The sequence below is a fragment of the Zootoca vivipara genome, chromosome 3 (assembly GCF_965207765.1).
Source record: "Zootoca vivipara chromosome 3, rZooViv2.hap1.1, whole genome shotgun sequence".
Classification (NCBI taxonomy): domain Eukaryota; kingdom Metazoa; phylum Chordata; class Lepidosauria; order Squamata; family Lacertidae; genus Zootoca; species Zootoca vivipara.
Window position 1 is genome coordinate 93,522,414 of NC_142586.1, and position 23,539 is coordinate 93,545,952.

The 23,539-nt window shown below is 43.9% G+C and overlaps 1 protein-coding gene across 2 annotated transcripts in view; it reads right to left on the minus strand.

Annotated features, from left to right (window-relative positions):
- Nucleotides 1-23,539, minus strand: part of KCNK2 (potassium two pore domain channel subfamily K member 2) — a 93,934-nt gene that overhangs the window by 23,764 nt on the left and 46,631 nt on the right. The window contains exons 4-5 of one of the 2 annotated variants that reach the window (XM_088666686.1): nucleotides 11,177-11,337; nucleotides 9,019-9,205 (exon numbers count right to left, since the gene is read on the minus strand). In XM_088666686.1, coding sequence (XP_088522812.1) covers nucleotides 9,019-9,205; nucleotides 11,177-11,337 — 348 coding nt within the window. Of the gene's footprint in view, nucleotides 1-9,018; nucleotides 9,206-11,176; nucleotides 11,359-23,539 lie in introns of both variants that reach the window. The other variant, XM_035111326.3, reaches the window with a different exon arrangement.

Here is a 23,539-nt window from a genome sequence, read left to right on the forward strand (position 1 = left end):
ACCTAACAGAAGCAGAAGACATCAAGAAGAGGTGGCAGGAATACACAGAGGAATTATACCAGAAAGATATGGAGGTCTCGCACACCCCAGGTAGTGTGGTTGCTGACCTTGAGCCAGACATCTTGGAGAGTGAAGTCAAATGGGCCTTAGAAAGCACTGCTAATAACAAGGCCAGTGGAAGTGATGATATTCCAGCTGAACTATTTAAAATTTTAAAAGATGATGCTGTTAAGGTGCTACACCCAATATGCCAGCAAGTTTGGAAAACTCAGCAATGGCCAGAGGATTGGAGAAGATCAGTCTACATCCCAATTCCAAAGAAGGGCAGTGCCAAAGAATGCTCCAATTACCGCACAATTGTGCTCATTTCACACGCTAGCAAGGTTATGCTTAAAATTCTACAAGGCAGGCTTAGGCAGTATGTGGACCGAGAACTCCCAGAAGTGCAAGCTGGATTTCGAAAGGGCAGAGGAACCAGAGACCAAATAGCAAACATGCGCTGGATTATGGAGAAAGCTAGAGAGTTCCAGAAAAACGTCTACTTCTGCTTCATTGACTATGCAAAAGCCTTTGACTGTGTCGACCACAGCAAACTATGGCAAGTTCTTAAAGAAATGGGAGTGCCTGATCACCTCATCTGTCTCCTGAGAAATCTCTATGTGGGACAAGAAGCTACAGTTAGAACTGGATATGGAACAACTGAGTGGTTCAAAATTTGGAAAGGAGTACGACAAGGTTGTATATTGTCTCCCTGCTTATTTAGCTTATATGCAGAATTCATCATGTGAAAGGCTGGACTAGATGAATCCCAAGCCGTAATTAAGATTGCTGGAAGAAATATCAACAACCTCAGATATGCAGATGACACAACCTTGATGGCAGAAAGCGAGGAGGAATTAAAGAACCTTTTAATGAGGGTGAAAGAGGAGAGCGCAAAATATGGTCTGAAGCTCAACATCAAAAAAACCAAGATCATGGCCACTGGTCCCATCACCTCCTGGCAAATAGAAGGGGAAGAAATGGAGGCAGTGAGAGATTTTACTTTCTTGGGCTCCTTGATCACTGCAGATGGTGACAGCAGTCACGAAATTAAAAGACGCCTGCTTCTTGGGAGAAAAGCAATGACAAACCTAGACAGCATCTTAAAAAGCAGAGACATCACCTTGCCGACAAAGGTCCATATAGTTAAAGCTATGGTTTTCCCAGTAGTGATGTATGGAAGTGAGAGCTGGACCATAAAGAAGGCTGATCGCTGAAGAATTGATGCTTTTGAATTATGGTGCTGGAGGAGACTCTTGAGAGTCCCATGGACTGCAAGAAAATCAAACCTATCCATTCTTAAGGAAATCAGCCCTGAGTGCTCCCTGGAAGGACAGATCGTGAAGCTGAGGCTCCAATATTTTGGCCACCTCATGAGAAGAGAAGAATCCTTGGAAAAGACCCTGATGTTGGGAAAGATTGAGGGCACTAGGAGAAGGGGACGTCAGAGGACAAGATGGTTGGACAGTGTTCTCGAAGCTACGAACATGAGTTTGACCAAACTGCGGGAGGCAGTGCAAGACAGGAGTGCCTGGCGTGCTATGGTCCATGGGGTCACGAAGAGTCGGACACGACTAAACGACTAAACAACAACAAATCCATTACTTTCTTTGTGATTTCCCCCCTTTTACAATCCCACCCTTGTTTCTTTAATTCTTTTATCCATTTCTCGTGAGCACTGTTGCTCATCATGTGAGTTCTGCAACACCTCGATCCATGACACCTCTTAATCATTATGTCACTTTTCACAGCTCTTCCCTTGCAATCATCTTGCAAAGCAGATCAGGCTGAGATAAAGACTTGCCAAAGTCTACAACAGGCATCCCCAAACTGCGGCCCTCCAGATGTTTTGGCCTACAACTCCCATGATCCCTAGCTAACAGGTCCAGTGGTCGGAGAAGATGGGAATTGTAGTCCAAAACATCTGGAGGCCAAAGTTTGGGGATGCCTGGTCTACAATGAGGGTTTCATGGCAGAACAGGAATGTGAACCTCTGCCTTCTACATCTAAACACAAAACTGTACCACACTTTGCCTGTTTAAGATTATGCTTCAGAGAGAATTAGCTCTAATTCTATACTCTTTAATATGTTTCTGTTTTCATCTGCTCATAACTTAGTCTCATGTAGCTTTATTACTATATTTAGCATGACCTCTGTCATCATGTTGGAAGATGACAATGTACTGTACATGGAAAAGCTTTCTAACTTTTCACCTTCACAGAACATTGTATTTTTCTGGAATTGTTAATGGAATTGTTTCATTTCAAACAGCTAAAGAGAATTTACACTCAGGTCACAACCACACCATACATTTAAAACACATGGCTTCCCTCAAAGAATTCTGTAATTTACTCCTTCACAGAGCTAAAGTTCCCAGCACCTTTAAACTACAGTTCCCAAAATTCTTTCGGAAGTCACATGCTTTAAATGTATGGAGTAGATGTGACCTTATTGTACCCTAATTCTTCAAGCAAGGCTATGAATTGTTTCTCAATGTCCTTTGTAAGCTCATTTATCAAATGATAATTACAACCATAAAGATTTCAATGCATAAAAAATGACCTCTTTCTCATTCATGTGGACTATTAATTTAGACATCTACTACAATTATGGGCATTTTAAGCCAGCAGTAAATAATTTGTTCAGTGACAAAAGTCACAGTTGAAATGTAAGGAATAATAGATCATTGAATTAGATAAATTGTTTTCAAAACAGGTATAAAGAAAAATGGATGTTTATCACAAGTGTCAGAGGGTCGTCGCGGCTACTCTAGAGTAACTCCGCTTGAGTCCAGTTTGTCTTTAAAGCCTTTTATTGTGCAAAGTATTTACAGTGCAGAGATAGCTTAAAACATGACCTCTCAGTCCGAATCAGAATCTGGCAATGACGTACATCTGTTCCTACGCCAGCAAAGTAGTCGGGGCACCCCAAAATGCCTCCCCCTTGAGCTCAAGGCGGTGGAATGGCTCTCCTGCATCCTTGAGCCCTTGCCTACATCTCTCCTCCCCTGAGCTTTCCCATCATTCCGCACGCTGGCTTCTCTCTCCCTCCGAGTCTCTCCCCTCTCCCCTGGCTGCTTCAGACCCACTGCTGCTCCCTGGGCTTGGCGAGGTGGACGTTAGGATGATGGGGGCTGGCTCCCTGTAGGGAGTCACCCTTACAATAAGCATTTAGAGTCATTGGGAAATTCTGTCCTGTAAATGTTCATACAGGTATTGCAGCATAAAGCAGTTCACCAAATGCAAATTTCTCTGGTTGTTACATTATCCTTTTCTCTCAGATTCTGCGAATTGTTTCAGGCAAAGTATGAAATGGATACAAAGCAATCCCATAAAAGCAAAAGTATCCCGTAACTTGAACAGGTTAGTCTATTCATTTAAATAATCCATTGTTTGCATGAGGAAATCCCTCTACTGAAATGGAGTGTTCTACATGCACAAGGGAGCCATATAAAAATGGGAGCATGCATCAATTTTTGGATTGGCACATCTGTGTATAGACATTCACACACATTGGGCATAGATATACTGTATACAGATCTGATCTTAAGTAAGATGTTATACCTATCCATGCATACTCTGCGATTTGTCTAAATTATTTTTCTTTCAGTAAATCTCCTTGCTAGTCAACCCGCTTTTACACTCTCTGGGATTAAAGAGTAGCTTGCCATTTGGCTGAAAGAAAGCACATGCTGCACATTCTTTCAGCACATGCTGAAAGAAAGAAGAGTCTTAACATCACCTGCAATTATATACAGCATCTTGCTGGATGAGAGAAGTAGAAATACTTTACACGAGTGGAAATATTTTCATTATTGTACAAAAGTGATATCTTTCAGCAACAGACTGTAAAGAAGAAGTGAAAGCATTCCTTTAAAATAAAATAAAAGTGGGAACAAATACTTTCCTGTAGCTGAATAATCTACTATCAACACCATCCATCTTCCATCTCTTTATCGTCTATTGTTATTTCCAAAAAAAAAAAATTCTACTAGCATTATAAAGATAAAAACCTCTCCAGGTCTATTTCATTTATTGATCTATTTGCAAATGCTTCTGACACTTATCTCTGTAAGGATTCTCTAAGCTTCCTACTCAGTCCTTTCAGAAACATAATTTCCCAAAGCACATTTTTAAACAGTGGATTTAATGTTTCAATGTTCAAGGATACCTGGCTGGGGACTAGCAGGTTGATTAAAAGTGGTGATGTGTAATGAAGCAGTGGAACCACGACAGCCTTGACACTCATGCTGGGGCAGAAGGCGGGCAGGCAGGTAAACTGCTGCACCAGTCTGGAGCTGGAAGCTACATGCTAGTAGAGTGACACTGGTATCACTCTGTGGGTGAAGGCCAGGAATAGCAGAGGGAAAGTTCTATCCGATTCAATTGTTGCCTAGCCACTATAAAGTCCACTGCAAAAGGGTTTGGGTTTAAAAGGCAGAGTTAAAGTGGGGAGTTAAAGTGAAATAACATTAACATCTTTAAGAGGAGAGGAGATAATACACATGCTAACAAAAAATAAATAAAAATTTGGCTGGGCATTTTTGACCAGAGTTAAATAGAAGCCAGACAGCTGTCTTCAAATGCCAGTTATTGAATTGGCTTTGACCTAATGCATGACTCATCACCATCAGAAATCTTTTCACATATTAAAGTAGCCCTGACCTATGCAATTACATTTGTTTTGTTCTGCCAAGTTATTTGTTCAGGATACATATTCCGTTATTTTATTTTGTTTGCAGAATGAATGAAAGTATAAAAACCACACAGGCACACACCTGAACAAGGGAAGGTTATCCTTGCTGGTTGTTCAAGAAATCTCAGTGGCATTTGGTATTATTCTGGAGCTCCTCTCTGACTTGAGGCTTTGGGAAACTATATTAGATGTTTCCACACCTTCACCAAAGAGGAAATTTCAGAAGGTGGTACTTATGGGATACCTGTTGGCTGCTGGCCTATCTGGGTTACCTTAGGATCCCATGTGAAATGACTGTGAGGGCTTGTCAGGAGATTTGAATTGTGATGCCACCAATTTAGAGATGATGCCCAACTCTTATCTCTCATTTTCATCACATTCCAGAAATGCTGTTGAAGTTCTGGAGCCAGTAATGATGGAGGCTAAAAAAATAAGGCTTGATGCAAAGAAGACAGATGAGATTCTGGTCAGCAGAATAGCTACTCCAGGAATCAGGATTCAGCCCTGTGGTGTTTTCTGGAAAGCACAGATTCATAGTCTGGGAATGCCTATGTATATAGTATTGACCCTGAATGCTCAGGTGACATCTATGACCAGATGTGCTGATGCCACACTTAAGACTGGTGGACCAACTATCTCTAATCCTGCAGTAGGCAGGTAAAATCTAATTCAAGTATGCCCATTGTGATACTTGTCTTAATAACATCACTTCTGAAGTACTTCAAAGTGTTTCATCACATGGTGCTTGCCTTTGAAGAATGCTTGTGATCAGAAGCATATTACATCATTACTGGGCTGCATTTCCCCCAGTTTATTTCCAGGCTCACTTCAAAACACTAGTAATGCACCTTTGAAGCTCTATAGGCCTTGGACCCAAAGGACCACCTTATCGAATGATCACATACCTAAGTTCATCTGCAGAGCCCACCCCACCCTGTGTTTCCCCAAATCTTGTATAGCTGAGACCAGGGAGGGGACTCTTTTGGTGATAGTGTCCAGATTTTGAACAGAAAACTCCAGCATGCTGCTAATCCTGATGGGATTTCACTCCAGTGCATGGTTGACCTTCCCTTTGGGGAAGAAATGTCAATTTTTAGTGCCTTTCTTAAAAGCTGCTTGATTGGTTTTATTCCTGTTCTTATGGATTGCTCTTCCAGTCTTCTACTGCGTTGTTTCTTCTTTTGAATTATGCTTTTAGTCTTTTATTGTATTTGTTGATGTTTTATAGCACAAAATTGTTCCAGTTTTTATTTTATATGAATTACCCCCTTGTACTGGCAAGCTTGAACATTTAGGGAAGACAGGATATAAATGTTTCAAGCAAGCAAAGTAAACTAATAGCAGAGAACTTCAAATCTCAATCATATTACTATGTTAACTTGTATAAAATTATCTTTCTGTATACCTGATATGGAGAATTGTTTTAAAAAGCCATCAAAATTGAACCATATGGAGCCTTAGATTAGATTTCCTCATATACCAGACCACATGCAGCATGGAAAACTGCTTTTGAAATTGGTTTAATAAAAAATAATAAAAGTGATGAGATTAGAAGTAGTTGTTAAAGAAAAAGCTTAAAAGTTCGACTATTGCATTGAAATTGCTCAACTGCCAACAAAAAGATACAAATTGTACCTATAATTGGCCTCTGTACCTGAGAAGTGGAAAGCAGATGATGTAACACAAGTTTTTAATAAAGGGATTCAGCAAGAAACAGGAAAATTACAGGCCAGCTAGCTTAAATCAGTTCTGGGAAAATTTGCGGAAAGCATTACTAAAGATAATATAAAGAATATAGAAGAATGTATTGCTGATGAAGAATCAATATGACTATTGAAAAGGTAGTCTCATTAGTCTTTCAGAGTTATTTGACAGTATTAGAAAGCATAAAGACAGAAGTGACCCAGTGGACTTTGTGTGGCTGGGCTTTGAAATAAGTTTTGACAAGGCTCTTGCCAAAAAAGGCTTCTGAGCAAATTTAGAATAAGAAGCAGAGAATAGGAATGAATAAATAAGTTATCACAATAAAAGAATGTAAGAAGTTCAGTTCTCAAAGGATCTGTATTGGGAGTGAGACCCATGCAATTTCACTTGTTCGTAACTTTTTCTGGAGTTAGAAATGAGCCACAAGGTAGCGAAGTTTGCAAATGATACCAAATTATTCAGGTGGTAACAACAAAAAGGGATTTTGAAGAGCTCCAACCAAATATTTCCAGACCTGTGGAATGGGCATTATGGTCAAATCCAGTTAAGTGTAAGGCCGTGTGCAGTGGAGCAAGCAACCCTCACATCATAGGGCCATGGTGGGTAACCTTTTGAAATTGCATGTTAGGGATTATTAAGGAAAATAAACCTGCCGGTGTCATAATGTCTTTACTTGGAATATTGTGCATACAGTTGTTCTGGTTGCTGCATCTCAAAAAGGATATTGTACAGCTGAGAAAATGGAAGAAAACGGCAACCAAAATCAGCAAGGGCTGGATCCGCTCTCCTGTGAGGAAAGGTTCTAAAGTTTGCAGCTACGTATTTCATTTAGAAAAAGGCAATTGGGGATGAAGAACATGACAGACATGCATAAAATTACCAGAACGTAGACTCATCAAATGAAGTGGAGTAGTGGAAAACTCAGGACAAATAAAAGGATATACTCCTTCCCACAGCCCATACTTAAATTATGGAATCTATTTTCGTATATGTGGTGACAACCATCAACTTAGAGGGAGGCAGGGAGGGGGGGGGTTATTCGTTGGTAGTTTGGGCTGTTGTTTTTTCTGTTCTTTTTATTTTGTGTTCATCAGTGTGCAGATAACAGTATAGTTAGCAGCAAAATCCATATGAAGCTGCCGCTGAATCAAGGCTATTGGTTCATTATTGTTTCATTATTGGTTCAGTATTGTTTTTACTGACCGGATTTCAGGCAAGGAATCTCTCTCTGCCCTCTCTGGAGATCCCTGGAATTGAAGCTGGGAACTTCTACATGCAAAGCAGATAGTCTCACTGAGCTAATCCCAATGTACGGAGGTGTACACCAGGATATTTTTTTTTAAAAAAATAGTCTTTTCTTGATATGACACTAGAACTACAGGTATATGAAAAAATGTTGCATCAAGAGGTCCATGAAGTGGAAAATGTGCAAAAATTTATACTAACATAAATTACTAACATACTCTATGCTCTAGTCCAGGCATCCCCAAACTTCGGCCCTCCAGATGTTTTGGACTACAATTCCCATCATCCCTGACCACTGATCCTGTTAGCTAGGGATCATGGGAGTTGTAGGCCAAAACATCTGGAGGACCGCAGTTTGGGGATGCCTGCTCTAGTCAATGTTCTACAGTTAAGTGAGCCTTTGCACATAATGTTTCTACTGTAAACATAACCAGGGTAAGCATTTCGTTGCATAAAAGCAAGTTCTATGGCTTTGAATAATGTACCAGATTGATAGAACACCAGCCAGGAGAATAGATGCCTTTGGGAATCATTTATGCTTCCTTCTGTGTTGGTTTTATCAACATAACCATATCATGGTCCATTCTTGTCTATGAGGATCACAGTCTTTTGAGCATGGAATTAGAATCCCAATGTCATTTTTGTATAATATATGCATATGGAAGCAGATAAAGGAATCAGGTTTTTCATGCATGTTTCATACAATAAGAAAATGACAACAATAGGACATTTTTCCATTTTAAAACATACACATTTCAGTAGTTGGGTATGAGATGAAAACATTATGACATATTCTCATATGTCAGAGTCTATATTTCAAAACCCTTTCAGGTCCTTTTGATAAAGTTTTACAGAGAAGATTGGGGCAGTTGGTTGGTTGTATTTTGCTGCTATTTGGAGCTGATAGCCTGGTTTCCAATATTTTAATGTTTTCCTTATTTTGTTTATTTATTTATTTATCTATTTATTTATTTATTACATTTGTATACTGCCCTTCATTCGTAGAGCTCAGGATGGTTTGCAGCATAAAAATACAAGATAACACCATAAAACACATTTCTTAGTTGTTGTGGCTGTATATTCCATGTTACTACCTGTAAATCACACTGATTTTTCTTTTATATAAAGAGTGGTACTGTATATAAATGAAATAATAATTTAGTAAATAAACAAGATACTAAACTGTTTGGAGGTTGTTGGGTTTGTTTGGTTTTTTTCCTAACAAGCAGTATATAAATCTTAAGGAATAAAATAAATAAATAGTGTACACATCTCTGGATATAAAAAAAAATAAACAGCAGACTTTAGTAAAAAAATAATAATGATAATCTTACCTGCAACGTAGTCACCAAACCCAATCGTTGATAGGGTGATAACTACAAAATAGATTGCATCTAGTGTGTCCCAGTCTTCTATGTGCTTGAATATGACTGCAGGGAGAGCAACAAACAGCACACAACCAAACAGTATGAATATTATTGTCGATATGATGCGAATCTTTGTCTGACTCACATTCCATTTCTGGGAGGGGCGGAAGAACAAAGAAAGGGAAAGGTGGATGGAAGAAGAGAAGAATCCATTATTAGTAAAACAGTGGCTTTGTATGTATGCATGTATGTGTTTACAAAATGTAATTTTTTTTTACTAAATACCTCTAGGCACAACGTCTAAAAGTTTATAAGAAAACAAAGCATGCAGCAAAACAGCACTAAGAGCAAAAGCACAAGGTTGACGTAGTGGGGGGGGGACATTTCAGGGGTACAGGGTAAATAAGTTTCAGCAATGAGTCTCCCCAAGACCCGAGGAAACAATTCTCATACAAAGATAGTGTGGGCTGACAATAGAAATACATGACTGTGATAAATGCAAAATAAAGTAAAATTGATGTGTTTTATTTTCTTACGCCTTAGGTTGTTTTGGTGATATAAATTAGTCTCATTTGGGTTCTACACATTTTGCCTTCAAGGAATTTATTTCCTAGGATAATATAGTGTGATGCTGGTAAAAACAAAAAATGCCACCAAAGTCGCTGCAGGAATTCAGTGTCGGGAGGGAGGAATTCAACACTGCAGTAAGGTAAACTTTCCATCAGCGCAAGCATTTCAGTTTGCCAGGTGGAACAAACCCCCCTCTCCTCTTCCTGGACACTGTTCTGGGGGGGGGGTCTCTCCAATTTGGGGTGTGTGGGAGGTATGTGGGAGGGATAGAATGGGGGGGAGCCCCACTGTAGAAGTGGAAGTCCTTCCTTCCTTCATTAGGTGAACCGCACCCTTAGTCATTTATTCTGTTTTAAAGAAAATAGCATAGATCTGAAATGAAAAGTCCCTCAGTCACTTGATGGAGTTATATATTTTATCTATATTAATTGTAGAATTTCTTTTGATTTACTGACATTCCACACATTCCAAACGAGGGGTCTGCCAACAAGCAGGCAACTATCACCAATTCCCTCTTCCCTCTCAGTGCCCCTTTTTTCTACAAATGATCTGGAATGTTGGGGCAGCATGAACAGTGGTTCAGGTTGTGTGTGCAGGTGGAATAAACAAAATTGCCTCTATCTGCTAGCACAATTCTCTGCCAGATCTCAGTCCTGTCTGTGAAAGGCAGGAGTCTTAGTTAGGATCCAAGCCTATGGTTGTACAGGGAAATAGTCTATGACAGGTATGCTTTATGTGTTTGTTCCAGGAAACACCAGTGTCTTCCAACAGGAGCTGTAACATGTAGATCTGTCCTCACTTGCATTATTCCTCTACTTCCTAATTAATTATTCAGAGGTTTCTTAGGTTTGTTCCCTCTTTTATGTCTGTGGTCATGATACATAAACTCCACAGGTGAAACTAAAGTAAACCTTTACATGTGCTCTGGGTATGTTCTTATTATTAAAGTGAGTGCAATGATTCTTGTGCATTTCCCCCCCAACCCAAGTTGCCTTCTTATTCAGCTCCCTTTTTATTCCTTGCTTTCTTGTGCAATGTATTTTTATAACTTTCAATGCCAAAAGCCCTTTGGTAAAGGCTTTATATGAGCACCAGGGTTTTTACAATTGTCTTAGGCAACTTAGATAGATACTGCAGAAAAATAAGTACAATTCACCTCATGGCCAATTTTCTTACTATTATTTTATTGGGGAAAGTAGTTTTGGGAGATGGCATCATGATGCAGAGAAGTTCCAGAGATGTTTAGCCCTTTGTGCACCTTTACATCTCTGCTGCAAAGAATCCACCCCATAGCACAGTCTTTGGTAGCAGGGCAGTAGCAGGGCCAGAGAAGAAATGCAGTAGGCATGGTCTTTGCTCTTTACCTCTTGACAACTTCTAAAACTTTTCCACCATGTAAAATGATTAATTGCATTCTTGTAGTTTTGTAGTGGATCCTGTTATATGCTTTAAATTATTATTATTATTATTATTATTATTATTATTATTATTATTATTATTATTATAAGTTACAGAAATTATTTGTGGTTCAAGACAACATGCTTAGCATACTCACAACAAACGTGTCTTCTACTCTGGCGATTCCTTTCCCAAATATGGTCCCAAGTTGATCTCCAACTCCAGCCAAGAGAAAACCAAAGAGAGGAATTCCCAGTAAGGCATAAATGATGCAGAATATCTTTCCACCTTTTGTACGTGGCGAGCTGTTCCCAAATCCTAAATTACAAACAACTTGAGCTGTTGATAAATCAGTTAAAGGCATTAAATTACACATCTAATTTGTACTGCAGATAAGGACACTTTTTAAATGTTCCCTAGGAGTATATATCACATTAAAACAATCCTATGGAGATCTTACCCTAATTGGATTGCTAAACTCACTTAAAACTGAACTGCACTGGGGTGTTCTGCAAGGAAACAATTTGTCTTTCTAACACGGTGGAACTGCCACTGAAGAGCTGTTACTCTTTACAAATGATATCACTACAGAGGCTTACTTGGGAAGATTCATTTCAAAGAGGATTTTTCTGATGCTTTAAGAGAACCAGATACTCATAGAAAGCCACTAAATAATCTACTCGTACAATATAAGCTCATTATTTTTCACTGCACACCCTCAAGACCATACAGAAACAAAACCCCACCAACTTTACTGAAACTGAAGATTTCACTTGAACTGTTCACATAATGTATGCCATGTTTTGCTAAATATAATTAATTCAATGGCACTTGAGTTATATGTTGTAATATACAGTTCATTTCATGCACACATGTTACACACTTGTGTTCATGAAAGGTGTAACATGGGCTCAGGTTGCTAGTGCAGGTGGAACTTAGCAGGCCTCCTGCAGCCTTTTGTTTCCGCCCTCCCATTCTTTTTTCCTCCTTTGTGCTTCCTGGAACAAGCAATGAGCCATGCAGCCAGTGGCTCCAAGCTGCAAGAAGAACCAAGTGAACCAAATCTCTCCAAAGGGGAGATTTTATAGCCTGCATCTTTGTTAACCCAAAGACTACATGATCCTTTTTGCAAGAAAACCTTTTTCATCTTCATTTTACTGCTAACAGATGGAGACTTGTTTGCTGTAACTTCTATAAACTCTGAGTAAAACATCCACTTATTTGCAAAGCTAAGTGACTGTGATTTAGTTTAGCCTAAGCATTTTTGTGGGGAAAGTTTGTTTAAAGGTAGATGAGGGCAGATGCAAGTCTAACCAAGTTTTAATGTGCTTAGAGCAATCACCATTGTGCTAACTCTTCTATAAAAGAGTAAGAATCTTTCTTCCAAACCTATATCTCCAACATTATATATTTTAAGGTTGGACCCTTCCAGTTTTGTATTTCCATCAGTGAATAGACAAAGCATCAACATCTCCTTAATTGCTGTAGCAAGTTAATACGGTATAACTTTGGACACTGTAATAAAATGTTTTTGCCTCTGCCTTGCCCACTCTCTAAACTTGGCATAAGTTGCTCATTTAGCAGCTGCATGCATATATCTATGTCTAAGCATTCTGTTCAAGTCTCTCCTTCCCAATGAAAGTGAAATGTACTCGGAGTCGAGAGTGAATTTCATGCTCTTTATTCAGCTCATAGTCATCAAGGAGAAGAGGAGAAGAAGAATGGCTCTTTTCCCAAAACCATCTGCTTATATACATTATTTACACAATGGGCCTTGCGTGATTGGCTACTTCAGGGCTACACCTGTGGGCCAATTATATTGTGGATTGACTTCTGCCTGCAGCCTGATTGGCTGCTCCTACAGGCCAATCAGGTAGCAGATTCACTTCTGCCCGCCGCCTGATTGGCTGCTCCAGCAGGCCAATCAGGTTGCGGATTCACTTCCACCTGGAGTTGGATTGGGTAGCTCCCGCTGTTTCTGAATCCTATTGTTCTAGGATTCAGCTCAGTACATAACACCCCTCCCCTCTAAGTTCCAGTCCTGCCCGGGAAGTTGCATTCGTAGTCCCCAAGGTCTGCTGGCCGCCTCCGTGTGCGTTGTGGCCTGGGGTGTTCCTTGGTCAGGGGTTCTGGTTCTGGCTCGTGTTCCGAGGCTGCTGGCTGTGCCGGGGCTGTCTGGTCTGGCGCCACTGAACCACTAGGTTGTGGCTCTGGTTCCGGTGTCCTTCCAGCCTCGGGGCGCCCCTCTGTGCCTACTGCTTCTGCTTCTGCTTCCCCTGCCCACCCCTCTCGCTCTACAGGCCTCACTGCCCTGCTGTCCCCTTGGGACCCCTCTGTCCCGCTCTCCTCCCGGGTTCCTCCTGGGAATCGTCGCCGTAGCTGGTCGCAGTGGCGGCGCCAACATTGCCCCCCTTCCGTTAGTACCTCGTACGACACGGGACCGGTCACCTTGGTGACTGTGGCGGGTACCCATGCTGGGCCTGCCCCAAAATTCTTTGCGTACACTGCGTCCTGGGCCACAAATGTCCGGGGGTTCCTGCCTTTCCCCACCACTACCTCATCCTGAGCTCTGTCGGGGTGAAGTCGGTCCAGTCTAGTTGCAAGGCGCCGGCCCATTAGTAGTTCAGCTGGGCTCCGGCCCGTCGTTGTGCTTGGGGTGCTGTGCTGTGCTAGAAGAAATGCGGCAAGGCGGTATTCCCAGTCCCCTTGTGTCATGCGGCGGAGGCTGTCCTTGGTGGTCCGCACCATGCGCTCCGCTTGGCCATTGGTGGCAGGGTGGAATGGTGTTGAGCGGATGTGGCGGATGGCGTTCTGCGCTGTGAAGGTCTGGAACTCCTCTGACGTGAATGCGGTTCCATTGTCCGAGACGAGGGTGTCAGGGAGCCCGTGGGTTGCAAAAAGCTTACGTAGTACCCGGATGGCTGCCGCCGTAGAAGTGGACGGTACCAGTGCGACCTCCAGCCATTTGGTGTAGGAATCCACCACTATGAAGAATGTTTTTCCCTGGAAGGGTCCAGCGAAGTCCACGTGCAAGCGTGACCATGGATGTCGGGCGGACTCCCAGGGCTGGACTGGGGCCCTTGGGGGATCCGGGCGGGATTCTTGGCAGGTCTGGCAGTGTTGGACCCAGGCCTCTATCTCTCTGTCAATCCCCGGCCACCACACATAACTCCTGGCAAGGGCCTTCATCCTCACTACCCCTGGGTGTGTCTCGTGTAGGGCTGTGAGGACCCTTTTGCGGAGGGGCTGGGGAACAACAACCCTGCTTCCCCATAACAGGCACCCCTTGTGGGCCGACAGTTCATGTTTGCGGTTTGTGTAGCCAGCGAATTCTGGCCCGGGGCTGCTGCTGGGCCATCCTCGCCACACCCAGTCCAGGACCCGGGAGATGACCCTATCTTTTGTGGAATGGTGCGCAACTTCTTGTGCCTGAATGGGTCGGTCGGGAAGCAGCTCCAGGGTCATAACCTCTTGCGCAGGCGCTGGGTCGGGGCCTGTTTCTGGTAGTGGTAGCCTGCTGAGGGCGTCTGCGTGGCCCATCGCCTTCCCAGGGCGGTGGATTAGTGCATACTGGTAGCCGGCAAGGAAAATTGACCACCTGAGGACACGTGGAGACAACACTTGGGGGGTCTGCTTCTCGGGGGCAAACAGGCCAAGCAACGGCTTGTGGTCAGTCACTATGGTAAAGGGCCGCCCGTACAAGAAATCATGGAATTTTTTTACGCCCTTCACGATTGCCAGACCCTCCTTGTCAATCTGTGAGTAGTTTCGTTCGGCTGCAGCAAGCGTCTGGGAGAAGTATGCCACCGGCACCTCTCTTCCATCCGGGAGTTGGTGTCCCAGGACAGCGCCGATGCCATAGGGAGAGGCGTCGCATGCCAGCACCACTGGCAGCCTCTCGTCGAAGTGTGCCAAGACCGAGTTTGAGACGAGCAAGTCCTTGACTGCCTGGAATGCGGCCCTTTGTCGCTGGCCCCACACCCAAGGGGCCCTTTTATCTAGGAGTCTGTGTAGGGGCTCCGCTACCGCTGCCTTATGCGGAAGAAAGGCATGGTAAAAGTTCAATAGTCCCAAGAATGACTGAAGTTCGGGCTTGCTCTTGGGCGCTGGGGCCTCACAAATGGCCCGTACCTTGTCACCGGTTGGATGGACCCCTTCTGCGTCCACCTTAAATCCCAGAAAGTCCACCTGCGGCACTCCCAGTAAACACTTTTCCCGCTTCACCTTGAGGCCCGCCGTCTGGAAACGGTGCAGGACGGAGCGGAGGCGGTCCTCAAATTCCTCTGGTGTGGGCCCGGCGATCAGTACATCATCGAAGAAGGGGGTGACGCCAGGAATCCCTTTAAGGAGAGAGTCCATTAGATTCTGGAATATGCCTGGTGCCACGCTAACGCCAAATTGCAGCCGCTTTACTCTGAATGCCCCTCTGTGCGTCACAATCGTCTGAGCCTCTGCTGTGGCTTCGTCCACAGGCAACTGTTGATACGCTTGGGCCAAGTCCAGTTTGCCAAAGATTTTTGACCCAGCCAGGGTGGCGAGGACATGGCTGACCACTGGCACTGGGTATGCATGGGCCGTGAGAGCCTTGTTTATGGTGCATTTGTAGTCTGCACAGATGCGGACCGAACCGTTAGGCTTGACGGGTGTGACAATTGGAGTTTCCCAGGGGGCGTTGGGCACCGGCTCCAGCACTCCTTGCTCCACGAGTCGGTCCAATTCCTCGTCTATGCGGGGTTTCAGGGCGAACGGGACCCGGCGGGCCTTGTGCCTGATGGGTCGTACAGCGGGGTCTAGCTGTAGGGCAATGGGGGGTCCTGTATATCGTCCCAATGCCCCATCGAAAACCCCTGGAAACTCTTTGCATATGGCGTCCACGTCCACTTGTAAGCTAGTGCGGTTCACCCCGGTAACGGCTAGCCCCAGAGGTCCAAACCATGCCAGTCCCAGTAAGCTAACGTAGGGGCCCTTAACTACCAGCAAGTCCAATTGTTGCTTTCGCCCTCGATATTGCACCCTGAAGGTCCCCACCCCCATTGTAGGGACCTTACGTTTCTGGAAGTCCCGGAGGGTGAATGGGGCCGGCCTTAGTTTGGGACCCCCATTAGGGCACAGTTCCCTTAATGTTCGGGCCGAGATTATGGATAGAGTTGAACCCGTGTCCAGCTCCATGCGGCATGGGGCTCCCTCTATCTGTACCTCTATATAAATTTTCTCTGTGCTGGGATGGGGCAACTGGAATACCTGGTAGTCCGTGATCTCCGTCGAGTTGCCTTGGTGCATGGTGCCGTGTGACCTGGGGCTCCTGGGTCGGTCATCTGATGCTTGTCGACGGGTGAGTCGAGCCCGACACACCCGGGCGATGTGTCCCAATTTTCTGCACTGCCTGCACTCTGCGTTGCGGAAACGACAGGTCCTCCTCTCGTGGTTCTCCCCGCAGCTTGCACAGTTCCCTCCTTCTCGTCGAGGCTGCTGTGGTGTGTGTGCTGCTTGAGTGCGCCGCTGTACTCTGTGTACTTCCTCCCTGTCAGATTCGGATTCGTCGGTGAGGTCTTCGTGGTAGACCCTCGGTTGGGATGGCGGGGCCGGTCGTGCCTCTTGCGTTGACCTCTCGGCGGCTTCGGTTGCCAGGGCTTCCTCCAGAGCAATCTGGAACGTGAGGTCTTTTTTGGCGTAGAGGCGTCGTTGCAACATCTCGTCCCTCAGGCCACCGACGAGGCGGTCACGAAGCATGTTCTCCAACTCTGAGAAGTTGCATAGCCGGGCGGCTTGGCGGAGGGAGGTCACAAACCCAGTTATGGTTTCCCCCGGGGCTTTGCGTAGAAGGCATTTCGGCAAGCTACCACCGAGGGCTGTGGTGAGAAGTGCTCCTTCAGCCGTTCCATTATTGTTTTGTACGGGACGGTAGCGACATCTCTAGGTGCAAGGAGAGCCCGGGCGATTTCAAACGTCTCCTCTCCACAGACGCTGAAGAATGTCGCCCTCTTCATGGCATCGTTGGTGACTTCTTTCGCTTGCAGGAGGAAGTTGAAACGGGCAGCGTACCCTTCCCAGTCTCCTGATGCTGGTTTGAATGGCGAGAAGCTGCTGTCGGTTGCCATTCTGGGTTCCTTGGGTCCTGGAGCTGAAGCCTGGATGCACGGTGCGATGCAGCGGTGCAGCAGGTGGCGGTGCTGCGGTGCAGTGCGTGGTGGCGGTCAGCTCAGCAGGATCCCACCTTCGTCGCCAGTGAAATGTACATAACAGAAAGATAATGAGAAAACCTCTTACACACTTTTTTTTTTTTTTGGCCTGGTCTGGATGCGAAAACACATCAAGATTTGCAACATGTTATTTAAGCAGGTCCTGATCCAGCTAAGAAATCAGTGCATGAAAGTAGACTTTTGCATGTATACCACTTCCTGTATCAAGAACTGCGGGGGTGGGGTGGGGTGGGAATCAGATACCCATCAAAATCGACATTAGAAATTGCATCCAAATATGACTGCTATCCAAATATGATTGCTATCCTCACTGCATTGCTTACAAGTAGCAGCTGGCATGATGAAGCAGTCATGGAGCTACCCTCATAAAACAGGCACCACTACATCTTACCTGTGAATGACTAGGGCAAAGTTGGGGCTGTGCAGATGCACTATCAGGAACACCAGATTGGCTCCATCCGTGTATCTGCACCATCTCAGCCTCACCCCTGTCCTATTCTGCCCAGGCAAACTTTAGTGACACTGGTGTCAGGAAGGTGGCTCCACAGCTCTGCCCTACCACACCACATCAATGAAATAGGTGGTTAGATAAATATCCCTATATGCATATATATCCCTATATATAGCTTTTTATGTTACTGTCCTTTTTTGAGTCCTCCCTATAACAGAAATTTCTCAGGGTGGCTTACAAGATTATTATTACGGTATTATTATTATTATTATTATTATTATTATTATTATTATTATTTTAAAAGATGTGTTAAAAGCAATAAAATAGTAATATAACAAGATGTGATGCAGCATGAAGGAAAACGCAAAATTTAAGATAAAAGCAGGATAAAGAACAAAGTGCTGAGAATAAAACGAGTAACCATAGCTGCTTTGAAGTATAGCTTGAGAAGCATACCTTCATGGTGTTATACCAGTATACTTGAAGGAGCGTCTCCACCCCCATCGTTCAGCCTGGACACTGAGGTCCAGCTCTGAGGGCCTTCTGGCAGTTCCCTCACTGTGTGAAGTGAAGTTACAGGGAACCAGACAGAGGGTTTTCTCGGTAGTGGCGCCCACCCTGTGGAATGCCGTCCCATCAGATATCAAAGAAATAAACAGCTACCTGACTTTTAGAAGACATCTGAAGGCAGCCCCGTTTAGGGAAGTTTTTAATGTTTGATGTTTTATCGTGTTTTTAATATTCTGTTGGGAGCCGCCCAGAGTGGCTGGGGAAACCCAGCCAAATGGGCGGTATATAAATAAATTATTATTATTATTATTATTATTATTATTATTATTATATTATAGTATGTTAATATAAAAATGTGTACAAAGAGAGTAAGGAGAAAAGAGTATATAAATATGTACATGTGAGCCATCATTCATGGTTTGTTTTTCTATAATGTATAGATCATCAGTTCACGTGTCCTGTTAGCCACAGCAAGAAATGACCTATGACTTAGGATGAAAAAACCATAGTGCTAATGGTGTCTTCTTGTGGTTTGCTTATAGAAAAACAAACCATGAATGATGGCTCACATGTACATACTGCTAAGTGAAGTATCGTGGTTTGTTTCTCCTGGATCTAGGCAGGGCAGAGTGAAGCAAGACCAGCTGAGCAGTATACACCAGTTGCTAATCACGATGCTGTGCCTCACAGTTGGAGGCAGTAATGCTTCTGAATACCAGTTGCTGGAAACCACAAGAGGAGAGATTGCATTTGTACTCAAATCAAATGATGCGTTTCCAACAGACATCTGGTTGGCCACTGTGAGAACAGGATGCTGGACTAGATGGGCCACTGGTCTGATCCAGAAGGGCTCTACTGGCGTTCTTGTGCTATAAGCCATGAATCAGGCACATTGTTTCTCTGTGGTATGTGTGTGTTTCAAAGAGAATGGAAATAAACAATAAATCAAGACAAATGTGGGTTGTCTAATTTTTAAGCCAAAAATTTATGTTCAGGAGATGTGGCATATATGACTGGCCAAAGACGACATGGCAGTGATGATACACAAGACATTACATTTTGGACCAGAGTATCTATACACCCCAGGTAGTGTGGTTGCTGACCTTGAGCCAGACATCTTGGAGAGTGAAGTCAAATGGGCCTTAGAAAGCATTGCTAATAACAAGGCCAGTGGAAGTGATGATATTCCAGCTGAACTATTTAAAATTTTAAAAGATGATGCTGTTAAGGTGCTACACCCAATATGCCAGCAAGTTTGGAAAACTCAGCAATGGCCAGAGGATTGGAGAAGATCAGTCTACATCCCAATTCCAAAGAAGGGCAGTGCCAAAGAATGCTCCAACTACCGCACAATTGCGCTCATTTCACACGCTAGCAAGGTTATGCTTAAAATTCTACAAGGCAGGCTTAGGCAGTATGTGGACCGAGAACTCCCAGAAGTGCAAGCTGGATTTCGAAAGGGCAGAGGAACCAGAGATCAAATAGCAAACATGCGCTGGATTATGGAGAAAGCTAGAGAGTTCCAGAAAAACGTCTACTTCTGCTTCATTGACTATGCAAAAGCCTTTGACTGTGTCGACCACAGCAAACTATGGCAAGTTCTTAAAGAAATGGGAGTGCCTGATCACCTCATCTGTCTCCTGAGAAATCTCTATGTGGGACAAGAAGCTACAGTTAGAACTGGATATGGAACAACTGATTGGTTCAAAATTGGGAAAGGAGTACGACAAGGTTGTATATTGTCTCCCTGCTTATTTAACTTATATGCAGAATTCATCATGCGAAAGGCTGGACTAGATGAATCCCAAGCCGGAATTAAGATTGCCGGAAGAAATATCAACAACCTCAGATATGCAGATGACACAACCTTGATGGCAGAAAGCGAGGAGGAATTAAAGAACCTTTTAATGAGGGTGAAAGAGGAGAGCGCAAAATATGGTCTGAAGCTCAACATCAAAAAAACCAAGATCATGGCCACTGGTCCCATCACCTCCTGGCAAATAGAAGGGGAAGAAATGGAGGCAGTGAGAGATTTTACTTTCTTGGGCTCCTTGATCACTGCAGATGGTGACAGCAGTCACGAAATTAAAAGACGCCTGCTTCTTGGGAGAAAAGCAATGACAAACCTAGACAGCATCTTAAAAAGCAGAGACATCACTTTGCCGACAAAGGTCCGTATAGTTAAAGCTATGGTTTTCCCAGTAGTGATGTATGGAAGTGAGAGCTGGACCATAAAGAAGGCTGATCGTCGAAGAATTGATGCTTTTGAAATATGGTGCTGGAGGAGACTCTTGAGAGTCCCATGGACTGCTAGAAGATCAAACCTATCTATTCTTAAGGAAATCAGCCCTGAGTGCTCCCTGGAAGGACAGATCATGAAGCTGAGGCTCCAATACTTTGGCCACCTCATGAGAAGAGAAGAATCCTTGGAAAAGACCCTGATGTTGGGAAAGATTGAGGGCACTAGGAGAAGGGGACGACAGAGGACAAGATGGTTGGACAGTGTTCTCGAAGCTACGAACATGAGTTTGACCAAACTGCGGGAGGCAGTGCAAGACAGGAGTGCCTGGCGTGCTATGGTCCATGGGGTCACGAAGAGTCGGACACGACTAAACGACTAAACAACAACAATCTAACAGCTTGAGAACACCTGTTGACACTGAGTTTGAGCATCAATTCTACGTTAGCTGAAGCATTAAGCAGCAAATTCCATGAGGAATTTTAGTTGAGAGAGAACACTGCCACATAATTATCTCCTTTTAATTCAGCTTGTTGCTTTTATCATGATTTGCCCTCTTTCACAGAACCTACTGTATCTCTCAGCTGGCACGTAACATCTCTCTTCTGTTGGAACAATTTTAGTATGCTATATTCGGATGCTGCTATGCTTTGGCACAGGGTTGAAGACTCACTGTGTGGAATTTTTTTCTTGCAAAGTATAACTGTCTCCTTTTTAGTCTATTACTTGCTTTTAATATAAATCATTACACGTTAAAACCAGACAATGTTAAGTTTAAAACAAGGGAAGTTACAGAAAAATTACGCTTCATGCCTTTGCAGGAGACGTGGAGGGAAAATGCGAATGACTCATGCTTCTGCCCCCTGGCATGAGTGGTGGGAAGAAAAGAGGTATATCAGTTATAGAGAAATGAACATTATGTCCATGCTAGGAAGAACATATAGCTTGCCTTGGGCATATATGTATCTCTCCACCTTCCCATCTCCAGGATGCAACAGAAGAAGGGAAGGCCACTCCATCAACTCTGCTAGGAAGTCAGCTACATCAAGCTTCCTCCTCTCCCTCAACTCCCTCAGGTTGCTGAAGAAGAGCTGGGAAGCAGGATTCTGCTGAGAGACCATCAACTTTGGGCTTCTCTTCTGCTTGAACTGCTTCCATTTCAGCTAACCATTTTAAAAACTTTGTAACTAAGTCTGCATACACACTAGCCCACCAGTAGCACCAAAATGTAGTTTTTCTCAACCCAGAATCATTCACACTCATCCTCAACATTCTGCTTTCAATTTAGATTGATTCTAGATTCTGCTGCCCATAAAGGGTGTGGTTTCTTGATACATGTTTGAAAACCTTGCCCCTGATTAGGTTATCCACACCCTTTCTTCTCTGCACATGCCCCAGGTGAATGAAGATGGTAGTCGAGATTGTGATCTTGGTATACACCCACCCACAATGTCACTGGGCAAGTGTGGTTACACACGAACCCGTTGACAGAACCACTTACAGCTGTTCCCAAATGGACACACTGAAGGGTAACACAGAATCAACCTTTTATTTAATGAGCTTTTATATTCAGAATGAAACCAGTTTCTCAAGAAGCACTTTTCAGGGGCAAAAAAGACGCAGTATATCTAGATTCTATGTGAACTACGCAGAAAAAAACCCAGTACACAATTCTCCATTGACTCCAGAATTAAATGTTGTAGGTATGCAATCTAAGAACTTCCTTCCCAATCCCTTTGTCATGTATTTTATATTGTATACCTGAGGATAGGGATTGTCTAATTTCAGATTATTGTAAACTACTCTGGGAACCTTTCAGCTGAATAGGCAGATAAAAATGCTTTAAATTGGGGTGACTATTCTTTTTTGGACAAAGGACCCATGGCCAAATTTCAGTCAAGAATTTGCTGAAGTGTAGAACGACAAAATTTTAAGCCCTTTTTCTATGAGTTATGAATGATAAAGTTCTTCATATCAGTTAACGTAGGGAAGAACTGCTCATAGTGGTAAGTGGTCCCAAATAGTGATGCTATCTAAAGTGTGTATCACACCTGCAGGCTTGCCATCAGCATCTGACTGGCCACTGTGAGAGTGGGGTTTAATTGGTTTAATTCACACAGAAATGGGAAAATGCCTATGTGTATTAATGAAGGTTTAAAATAGAAAATGGCTAAATGTGTAGTGCTAACATTGGGGTTTTTCCACAGTAGTTTTCTAATAGAATCAAAGCGGCTAAATGGGTTAATGATTACCTGTTGATTGTTTTCTGTTACTCTAAACTGAATGTAACCTAGGTAAAGGTAAAGGGACCCCTGACTATTAGGTCCAGTCGTGACCAACTCTGGGGTTGCGGCGCTCATCTCGCGTTATTGGCCAAGGGAGCTGGCGTACAGCTTCCAGGTCATGTGGCCAGCATGACTAAGCCGCTTCTGGCGAACCAGAGCAGCACATGGAAATGCCATTTACCTTCCCGCTGTAGCGGTACCTATTTATCTATCAGTACTTGCACTTTGACATGCTAGGTTGACAGGAGCTGGGACCAAGCTGCTAGGTTGGCAGGAGCTGGGACCGAGCAATGGGAGCTCACCCTGCCGCAGGGATTCAAACCGCCAACCTTCTGATCGGCAAGCCCTGGGCAGGGCAGTCTCGAGCAGGTCTGGCGCTGAGGCGCGGAGATCGCTCCGGCACCCCCGCCCTCGCAGCGCCCCGCCTGCCGCCCCGTTGCCCTGGTGCCCTGCACCACCGGGACTATACCTAGAGCCGGCCCTGGCCCTGGGCTCTGTGGTTTAACCCACAGTGCCACCCACTGTAACCTAGTGAGTTGCAAATTCACCATCTTGAAAGGGTGGTGGCTTTAAGTCTTTCTCTGAATACCACAGAGAACAAAAGGATGTAAATGAAGCTCTCCAAGAAGCTGTATAGCCTAAGGCAGGCTGAGGCAGGCTGGAATGGGGGAGAGAGAAAGTGTATTGATTTTTAGACCTATCTTTTATTTTTAAGAGGCTGAGCCTGTGCTGGATAATACAAACCATTGTATGGACATTTTGGATGTATCTTTGATACTTACGTTTTTTGAAGAGTTCTGCAAGTAAACTTTAAATGATTTTTAAATGGGTTCAT